Source organism: Acomys minous (genome assembly GCF_964271855.1).
Source record: "Acomys minous genome assembly, chromosome: 12".
NCBI classification, from domain to species: domain Eukaryota; kingdom Metazoa; phylum Chordata; class Mammalia; order Rodentia; family Muridae; genus Acomys; species Acomys minous.
The window spans coordinates 111,088,491-111,098,764 of NC_140493.1; the positions used below are offsets into that span (position 1 = coordinate 111,088,491).

The window sequence follows — 10,274 nt, forward strand, 5'->3', positions numbered from 1 at the left end:
CTGTTGTCTTTTTAATTTTCACATAGAGGCCAAGAGGGTTGTGTTCATGGCCACACAGGGCTCAGCATGTGTGTTCACAGGCATGCGTGTTCTCCTCCCTCACCTCCCGGTGAACAGACACCCAGGAGGCAGCAGGGGCTGGTGCTCAGTTGCTTCAGGCACATCTGCGTCTGAGAGAGCATCCCTTCTCCAGGCCACTGGCCCCCAAGGCTCTCTCAGCTCGCTTTATTTCCTCACATCTGTGATTGAACTGGTCCCTTGCCCTGCCGTCCACGAGCCCTTCACTGATTAGCACACTCTCACTTTCCACCTCACACCTGGGGCCACACCTGGCTCTCACAAAGGTGTTTGGCTCCTGTCCAGAATTCACCCCACAGCCACCAGAGGGCGAGAGTGCCCTGCGTTGTTCAACACAGTGGACCAAGTGACCAGAAATCTGCTCATACCATTGAGCCATCTCTCCAGCCCTTCAATTTGATCCCTAATTGAATCCAGAGATCTAGATGTTAGAAGTTTCCTCATCCTTAAGATGGGGTTCAGGTATTGCAGAATGATGCATGCAGCCCTCACCACGGATGAGATCAAAAAGCCAAGCATCAAGGAGGAGGGGATGCAGTAGGGGACCGAGCTAGGTCTGCTGGTACCCATGGCCAGAGGAGGAGGGCTGAGGCTGCAGCAGGGGGGCGGGGCAAGGAGCTGCTGCGCTTAGGCTCTGGCTGCTGTGTACCCCGTTCCTTGTTTCTTTCCAGACCTCTCCCAGGCAGAGGACAGCCTGCACGAGTCTTCACAGAGCCTGAATGCCTCAGAAAGGTGAGCTGCAGGCTGGGGACACCCTCCCGACCAGATAGCCAAAGCCTGGACTTGGTAGAGCAGAGTGTGACTGTATCTGCTCACTGTGGGTGGTCACAGCATTTCCAAGAGGATAGGCCAGAGCAGAGAGAGTTCCAGCATCTGGGGCTTTCCTCACCTCTGTGCTCAGGTTGTGCCTGTCTGCCCACAGCAGCGTCCCCGTGAGGCGGAGGCCAGCCCGCAAGATCCTAAGCCAGGTCACAGTGCTGGCGTTCCAAGGGGACGCGTTGCTGGAGCAGATCGGTGTCATAGGTGGGAACCTCACTGGTATCTTCATTCACCATGTCACCCCTGGCTCCGCAGCCGATGAGATGGCCTTGCGTCCTGGCACCCAGATCATCATGGTGAGCAACACAGGGAGGCCGTGCCCGCCTGTGCCAGGCTTCCTGGCCAGGGGAGGGGTTGGCAGGAGGGCCTCAGGTCTGTTCTGGATGAGGGTCACGGAAGGGAAACACAGCCCCCGAGCACAGAAACTCAGAGAAGGCCACTGGGTGGCGGCAGGTCTGGAGGTGAAGGGGGCGGGGCGCTTGTACCTGTCAGACAGATGATCAGCACCAAGCCTCAACACAGCCTTGACCCACTTGGTAAGGTCATTCTATTGCAGGTAGAGCTTTGGCTGTGTTTCTTTTTACTATGAGGATCTTATTGTCACTTTGCACGTGCACAGAAAAAAACATACATGACCTAAATTCACCTAACTACTGAGTTTTATTGCAAAATGTCCAAATCTGGATAGAGCACAAATTATATATATATATTGTAAAATAAATAAATATATATATCATAAATTGTTCTTATAAGTGAATACATGCATGAAGAGGATGATTTAGAAGTGGCATAACAGCATAATTGTCTTCAACTATGCCTGTGTGTTTGTGCATGCATGTATGCATGTATGGTATGTGTGCGTGAGTGTGGCTGCACAAATGTACAGCACACATGTGGGGGTCAAAGGACAACTGCGGTAGTTGTGTTCTCGTCTTCCACCTTGTTTTGAGGCAGGCTCTCTCTTTTGTGTGGTGGCGCCTGCACTTTGAGGGCAAAGGCAGGTGGCTCTCTGTGAGTCGCAGGCCAGCCAAGGGTACATAGAGAAATCCTATCTCAAAAATTTTTTTCATTATGTGTAAACCGGGCATGGTGACACACGCCTTTAATCCCAGTACTCAGGAGGCAGAGGCAGTCGGATCGCTGTGAGTTCGAGGCCAGCCTGGTCTACAAAGCGAGTCCAGGACAGTCAAGGCTACACAGAGAAACCCTGTCTCGAAAAAACAAAAACAAACAAAACAAAAACCCTGTCTCGAAAAATAAATTATGTGTTAGGGTGTTTTGCTGGCATGTATGTGTATGTATCATGTGTGTGCCTGATGCCCATAAAGGTCAGAAGAGGGTGTTAAATGGCCTGGAACCGGAATTACAGGAAGTTGTGAGCCTCTATGTGGGAGCTGGGAACTGAACCCTACTTTTTTTGGAAGAGCAGGCAGTACTTTAAGCACTGAGTCATCTGTCCAGTCCTTACTTATAGGTTTTGTTGTTGTTTTGTTTTATGTTTTTTTGAGAGCCTGGCCCCTATTTGTAGTTTTAATTATGTGTATGTGTGTGGGATGGATATGTGCACATGACTGCAGGTGCCTGCAGACACCAGAACTGGACAGCTGATTGATCCCTTGGAGCTGGAGTCACAGACACTTGTGCGCTGTTACGTAGGTGCTGGGAACAGAACCTGGGTCCTCTATAAGAGCATCAAGTTCTCTGAACCACTGAGCCAGATTTCTAACCCCAGTCTTTAAGCCTTTTAAAAATATCAAGAAACTGGAGCCAGGTGTGGTGGTGCATTCCTTTAATCCCAGCACTTGGGAGGCAGAGGCAGGTGGATCTCTGTGAGTTCAAGGCCAGCCTGGTCTACAAAGCCAGTCCAGGACAGCCAAGGCTACACAGAGAAACACTATCACAACCCACACACACACAAGAAGAAGGAGAAGAAGAAGAAGGAGAAGGAGAAACGAAACGGAAACTGGGATAGCCTTGGTCAACAAAGAGAGTCCGGACAGTCAAGGCTACACAGAGAGACCCTGTCTCGAAGAACCAAACCAAACCAAACCAAAAACATCAAGAAATGTGCCAGCTGGGTCTCACCCTATCCCTGAGGCTCACCTGTTGGCCTCAATGAGAGAAGGCTGGGAGTGGGCAGAGCCCCTGGGTGGGGGCATCCCCTTCAGAACAGGTGTCCACAGTGAAGCCAGAACATTCCTGAAGAGCCCATATGCTCCTCGTACAAGACATGCCTGTCCTCCTACATACAGATGCGAGGAGCTCTCTGAGAGTGTAGACCTACAACTGAGAAACCACTCATGCTGCAGAGGTCCTTCCTCTATGGCGTTTGAGAGACAGTCGCATCATCCTGGGGCTACACTGATCCGACAGCCCTAAAATGCATCACACACACACACACACACACACACACACACACACACACACACACAGCACATAGGAGCACATGGCTCCTTCAGGGAGGCCTCATGGAAGCCCCACCCAGTAGGGTTTCACAGCTGGGGAGATAAGGATGGGGCACTCTGGCCCTGAGTGGGTGAGCATCAGTGATGCCATTCAGCAGGCCCATGGCACAGGATGGTGGGGCGCCCAAACATACAGGACCCTGATCTAGAATGATCGGGAATGTTCTGGAGCCCCTCGAGGTCCCTGTTCGAGACAGGGAAGTGGCTATGACAAAGAGTCTATCCTCTTTGTGGAGGCGTTAAGATGGGTTGATGGGCAGCTCCTCAGGCCAGGGGTGTGTATGGTGCACGTGGGTGCAGTTGATGTCCTAACAACACCGTCCCCACACACGGCTTGTGACAAGGGCCATGAGAAGCCAAGATGGGTGAGTGGGTGGCTGAGGAAGGCCAAGGGGTCCTCTGCAGGCTCCCACTCCACCTTGTCTCAGCTGCCATACCGTCTCGGTGAGAAGTCCTCCTCCACTCTACGCCCTCAGGTGGACTATAAGCCGACTGAGCCATCGTTAAGGGCCACCCTGGAGAACACAACACTGGAGCAGGCTGTAGGCCTTCTCAGGAGGGTGAATGGTTCCTGCTACCTGTCCGTGAAGATCAACACTGAAGGTACCTGCACCACCCTGACACCTGCTCGACTCCCCGCTCCCCTCCTATGACCCTGTTGCACCCCAGAACCCAGGCCTCCCAAGACCAAGGCAGAGTCCAGCCATCTCCCTGAATCCCCCAGGATCCAAAGAACTAGAAACTTCCCTCTTTTACACTGGGCCTAGCACCAAAATGGCTTCCATGACGTTTCCTCCTATTTTCACATTCTGGAACCTTCCTTGTAAGTTCAGGGGGTCCAGGACTGTCAGCTCCCGCTGTCTTTTTTAATCAGGTTATAAGAGCCTAATCCAGGACCTTGATGCCAAAGTGGTGACCTCTGGGGACTCATTCTACATCCGAGTCAACCTGGCCATGCAGCGGAGGGGAGAGGGAGAGCTGCACGCGCGCTGCAATGACATCCTGCATGTCACCGACACCATGTTCCAAGGCCGCGGCTGCTGGCATGCCCACCACGTGAACCCCTACACCATGAAAGACATGGAGCCTGGCACCATCCCCAACTATTCACAGTGAGTAGCAGGAGTCCCAGGGAGAACATCTGCTATCACACCCCCAATGTGGAGGTTCCTCCTGCCCGGGAGGAAGCAGAGACCTTGCAGAATCTTCCCTGTCCGATAGCGGAGCGCCTGCCCAAGGATAGAGGGTCAAGGAAAGGTTTGCTTCTAAGCATGGGGGTCTCCTGGTGGTAGACACTTCTGTGTTATAGACCTGGCTTCTCATTAGTCCCCATTGGGACCAGTGTGGGACAATTAAATTAGCACGTTCCGGCCTGGGCTGAGGCTTGGGAGATATTTTCAAGGCCCAGAATGCAGCGCTTCTGCCCCAGCCTAGGTGTCCTTGGCCTTGGAGCCGCTGCTGCATCCGGCTGTCAGAGCTTCTCTTTCTCCCCCTGCTCAGGGCTCAGCAGCAGCTCCTGGCCTTCCTCCAGGGCATGACTCAACGGTGCACACTTCCCCGCAAGGTGAGGCTCTCTCCCAAGGGCACGGTCCCCGTGGGGTGGGCTGGAAGTGGGATGCTGTGGAATCCCGCGTGGGGAGTGTGAACCACAGGGCTGAGCGGGACAATCTGGACCCTGCGTACCCCACCAAGCCCTCAAAGGCCCGCGCGTGGAATGGGCCAAGTGAACAGGCCTGGCCTCACTCTCAAAGCTGCTCCCGCTCTCCCTCACTCTTCCGGTCCCCTGTCACCGACTCCCTTCCCTGTTGTTATTTCCTCTGAGGTTGGGCATCTTGTTCTCTTGGGACACAGAGCATCTTTCACTTTGAGCACCCATCTGTCCCTGAGCAAGGTGCTAGGAGCACGCATTCCTGCCTGGAGCACGCTAAGTTGGGAGGGGCCTGCTCTTCTCTCTGCCTTTTCTACGGGACTCCTCCCTGCAGAGCCTCGTTGCCCAAGGCCCCTCCCCTGCCTTCCACACCCTGGTGTGGGGCCTGGGGAGCCTGGCTGCTCCAAGGCATAGCCTGATTGTTCACAGGCTGTTCCGGACCTGCTTATGTGGCAGGGTGCCAAAGCTGGGAGGGGGTGCCAGGCCCTAAACCTGGTCTTGCTGGCTGAGCCCCGTCTCTTTCCTGTCCCCCTTCTCCTCCTGTGACAGCCTTCTGGAGGACCACAGAAGTTAGTACGAATTGTCAGCGTGGACAAGGCCAGTGTCACACCTCTGTCTCCATCCTCAGACCAAGGCCAGCTAGATTCCTGTAGGGAGGAAGGTGAGGCCTGGCTAATAGCACAGCGACCATTGGGCATTTGGGGGGGGTCACTTCTGGGCAGTGCCATCAAGGCGGTGTCCCTCACTAAAGCCGGGGGCTGTTATCATTTATTTACTTATTTATTTGTGTAGGTGCTTTGCCTGCATATATGTATGTATGTGCACCATGTGCATGCAGGGGCTCTGGAGGCTGGAAAAAGGCATCAGATCCCTTGGGACTTGAGTTACCATACTGGGATTGAACTCAGGTTTCTTTGGAAGAGCAACCAGTGCTGCAACAGCTAAACCATCTCTCCAACATCTACACCCCCCCCCCCCAGGCCAGGCTTTTTTTGTTTGTTTTTTGTTTTGTTTTTTCAAGACAGGGTCTCTCTGTGTGACTGTCCTGGACTGGCTTTGTAGACCAGGCTGGCCTCGAACTCACAGAGATCTGCCTGCCTCTGCCTCCCTAATGCTGGGATTAAGGGCATGCACCACCATGCCTGGCAGGCCAGGCTTTTTTATGGATCATAATAAATGTCTACATGCCTTCTGGACAGCAAATGAGCAGCACATTTGATGCTCTTTAGATGGCCATGCCCCACTCTTGAGACCTGACCCAGTGCAATATGCAGAAGCTGATCGTACACAGTGCGTGCAGGGTCTCCCTGGAACAGCGCAAACTGCCAAACTCCCAGTGTCACAGAAGGGAAGGTCACTAGGTGACCAGTGTATGTGCATGCTCACGATAGAGGTCTGACTGGTTGGGCCCGCAGGTAAAACTGCAGAGTGACGCTGATCAGGAGTGATTCTGGTAGAAGACAAATCATTCAGTTTCTTTAAGAAAGTTGGAGTGCATGATATAAGGTAGATACTGAGGCTGGGGAGACCGATCTGTTCACGAGGACACAGTTTGGTTTCCAACACCCAAATTAGACAGTTCACAACCATCTGAACCCCAGTGTCATGGGATCTAATGGTATCATCTGGCCTCTGCAAGCACTGCTGTACACACACACACACACATGCAAACCACTCAGACACAAAATAAAAATAAATCTGTTAGAAAACAAGATAGATGTTGAAGACAGGAAGAAGATAAATGAGCCTGGAGAGGAGCAAAGGGTCTAGGAGGGAGGAGGCTGGGAACCTGAGGGGCAGGGCTGGGAACCTGAGGGGCGGGGCTGGGAGCCTGAGGGGCGGGGCTGGGAGCCTGAGGGGCGGGGCTGGGAACCCGAGGGGTGGGGCTGAGTCCATAGGAAAGGAGGCTGAAGATGATGAGTGAAAAGAGGCCCCTACTCATCTTCCTTCAGGAGGAGGGACCAGGCTTCTCGCCTCAGAGGCTCACCTTGAAGAGCTGAGCGCTCTGTAGCAGCTGTGCGGGCATGCGCAGTTAGCAGCGTGGAAGCTGAGCCCGTTCTCCTGTATCAGTCTCCGGGCAGGGACAGAGGTGGGAGGCACTCACAGCCTCTGTCCTCCGCAGGTGGCTCCAGCGTGTGCTTCTGGGCAGAGAGCTGTTTCACCCTGGCACCATACACCCTGGTGCACCCCCACAGGCCCGCCAGGCCCCGGCCTGTGCTCTTCGTGCCCAGAGTGGTTGGAAAGATCCTGAGCAAAAAGCTATGTCTCCTCCAAGGGTTCAAGCGGTGTCCGGCAGGTGCGTGTTCCTCGGTCACATGGCCAGGGGCTGTCTGATGTGGGACACCGGTCAGTAGGTGACCGTGCGTTCAGGGATATGGTAACAGAGGGCTGCAAACTGGGAACACCAAAAGGTCACGACGATTGGATTGTCTCACTGTTCCCTGGACGTCAGGCCTCTGGGCCTCAGCAGAGCCCTGCTCTCTGGGTGCTGCAGGTGTGGGTCCTTCCTGGCTCTTCAGCTCCTTAGGGATGGGGGATGTCCCCATTCTCACCTTGGCTTTGGTCACTGCTGCTCTTTTTCCTTCTACGTGTCTTTGTCTATACATAGACGTCATAACCCAGCATTGTCTCACACAAAGGCCCTGTTTCCACAGAAAGCCCGTCCTGGGTCCTGATGGCATTAGTGGGGTAGGTCACTATTCCCCCCTTCAACACTGTCACTGTGAAGACAGGATGCACTTAGCAGGGTAGCATGGCTGGAGGGTTCTACCAATTTGCTACTTCGTGGAAGTGCTTTCTAGTCCCCAGGCCCATGTGGTGACTGACAGGGGTGGGTCACCCTGTGGGGTCCATCCTGCTCTCTTTGCTTTCAAAAGAGAGAAGGAAGCAGGCACCACCAGCGAGGCTCCTCCACTGAGCACCTCCCTGGGCCAGCCCGCGAGTTCCTCTAGAAACAGTCACCCTGAGGGCAGTTGGGGCAGACCAGTGGGACAAAGCTACAGACGGTAGGCTCTGCACTTGCCAGGGAGGGAGGGAGCTACCGCAGAGATGGAGGGCTGGCTGACAGGGGTTGGGGGTGTCTCTCCGGAACCCAGGGTTCCCAGCAATGCTGCGGGGGAGGGGAGTCCTGAGATGGGTACAGTTGGGGTGCCTCGACAGACACAGGCTAAGAGGACCAAGCTGGAACCATGAGGGGCCTGCTCAGGACGGCTCCCGAATGGGATCTCCACCTCAGCACCCCGACACCTGTGGCTGTAGCTCTCTATTGTGTAGCTGTCCTGAGCACTTAAGGATGTTTGACAGTTACCACTCACACACATACACAATAGAGAAGTGCCCGAAACACTGCCCAGTGTCCCCTGGGGGCCAGGACCATGCTGGGTGGGAAAAGGTGATTTAAGGGACGGGTGGGAGTCCTCAGGGTTAGTGGTTCTATTCCCCCTATAAGTCTGGGGCACGGGAAGTGCTGTGGAACACCGTCCATCTGTCTACTGCTGGCTTATCTATGGGTCCGTCCCTCCATCTGCCCTTCCCCCAGAGTCCACACATGCTGGTTCATGGCCGGGGTGGTGTTCCGCAGACTTCTGGTTGGAGGTGGTGTAGATTTCTACGTGACCACCGTGGGGGGCGTCTCCTGAATGTGGTGGGAGACCTCCAACGTGGGGCGCTCAGCAGGGCTCCCTCAGGATCCTGGTAAGTAACCACCTCATCTTATGTCACCACCAGAGTACCTGAGCCAGGAGGAATATGTCACATGGAACCAGAGAGGGGGCATCATCCAGGAGGCGGAGGCCGTCGGTGACCACCACTGGGTCACCCGGCATGCTGTGGAGTCTCTCATGAATACGGTAAGGGAAGGGTTCAGAGGCCACTCGGGTGGGGGGCAGCTCCTGCCCAGACTTGGGGAGTCACTTGTGGGCCCTACATAACCAGCTTCATGCTCTGTAGGAGGGACACAGAAAGATTCACGCCTGTTCCCACCACTGGGGAACCATGCGCTGATGCGAGACCTTTGGGCCTCAGTTCCCTTAACTTGGGGTGTTTAATAGATGTTTGTTAATAAATCTATTTATTAGAAGTGAATGGAGACATTAAGACTGTCTCATTTTACAGCTCTCAGTGAGCTGTTAAGTTTCATACTTCCACGAGGAGCAGGAAAGTCACCCCCTCCCCCACCATCCTCCCCGACACACACACACTACCCCCCACCCCCTCCATGGAGGGCTAGCACTGTCTGATTTTTAAAAAAGATTTATTATATAGTGTTCTGCCTGCATGTACACCTGCACACCAGAAGAGGGCACCAGATCTCATTATAGATGGTTGTGAGCCACCATGTGGTTGCTGGGAATTGAACTCAGGACCTTTGGAAGAGCAGCCAGTGCTCTTAACCTCTGAGCCATCTCTCCACCCCGCCCCACCCCCACTGTCGTACTCTTATGGTTTGCACTCCATGCAAAGTCTACCCCAATGCCAAAGGCTTGCAATTCCAGATCTCCCCAGGGACAAATCAAATGCCTATCACCCTGTAAGTCAAACGGCTATCACCCTGAGAGACCTACAGCAGGCGCCCTGTGCTCGCCAAGCTCACCTCTATCCAGGTCTCTTCCGAACACGCCCTGCTGCCCAGGGCTCCTCTCACTTCCTCCCAGACCTGAGGCCCATGAGCTTAACTTGCTTCTCTATGCCCTCCTGAAGAGCACCCACGCCCTGCTGGATGTCCGGCTGGAGAGCGTCCGCGTCCTGCACAGAATGGACATCTTCCCCATCATCATCCATGTCTCCGTCAATGAGAAGGCGGCAAAGAAGCTCAGGTAGTTGCTTGGGGAAGGCTGGGCAGCGGGGTCTAAACAGGTGTCTGAGCTATGGAAAAGCTTGTGGGACACAATAGCACTCTTTCTGCTCCAGCCCCGTCATGTCCCTACAACCTCAGGCCAGAGGTCCAGCTTGCCCTCAGGAGAGAGCCTGTTCCCGCCCCAGGGCACATTAGGCCCACGAAGCCAAATCCCACCCCACCTGGCTGGGACAAACACCCTGCTGCCCTTATCCTCTGGGAAGTGTGACTTGCACTGCACACTGCAGCAGTGGATGCCACCTGCAGCTGGGGTCCTAGCTTCTGTGGGAGCTTCCCTGGACAGGACGCCCACGCTTGTGCGCAAGAGCGCAGGCCGAGTCCGGACTCCTACAGTGCTCTGTACCGGAAGCCAACAGTGTGCTTTCCTGGCTACCTTGCTGTCCTCAGGCTCAACACCTCTGCTTTGCAG

General features: G+C 54.5%; 1 protein-coding gene across 2 annotated transcripts in view; it reads left to right on the top strand.

Moving 5' to 3' along the window:
• Positions 1 to 10,274, top strand: part of CARD14 (caspase recruitment domain family member 14) — a 30,358-nt gene that overhangs the window by 19,020 nt on the left and 1,064 nt on the right. The window contains exons 14-22 of one of the 2 annotated variants that reach the window (XM_084750593.1): positions 750 to 810; positions 1,004 to 1,193; positions 3,839 to 3,965; positions 4,237 to 4,474; positions 4,863 to 4,926; positions 5,560 to 5,671; positions 7,133 to 7,306; positions 8,737 to 8,858; positions 9,709 to 9,824. In XM_084750593.1, the coding sequence (XP_084606719.1) occupies positions 750 to 810; positions 1,004 to 1,193; positions 3,839 to 3,965; positions 4,237 to 4,474; positions 4,863 to 4,926; positions 5,560 to 5,671; positions 7,133 to 7,306; positions 8,737 to 8,858; positions 9,709 to 9,824 (1,204 nt within the window). Of the gene's footprint in view, positions 1 to 749; positions 811 to 1,000; positions 1,194 to 3,838; positions 3,966 to 4,236; positions 4,475 to 4,862; positions 4,927 to 5,559; positions 5,672 to 7,132; positions 7,307 to 8,736; positions 8,859 to 9,708; positions 9,825 to 10,274 lie in introns of both variants that reach the window. The other variant, XM_084750592.1, reaches the window with a different exon arrangement.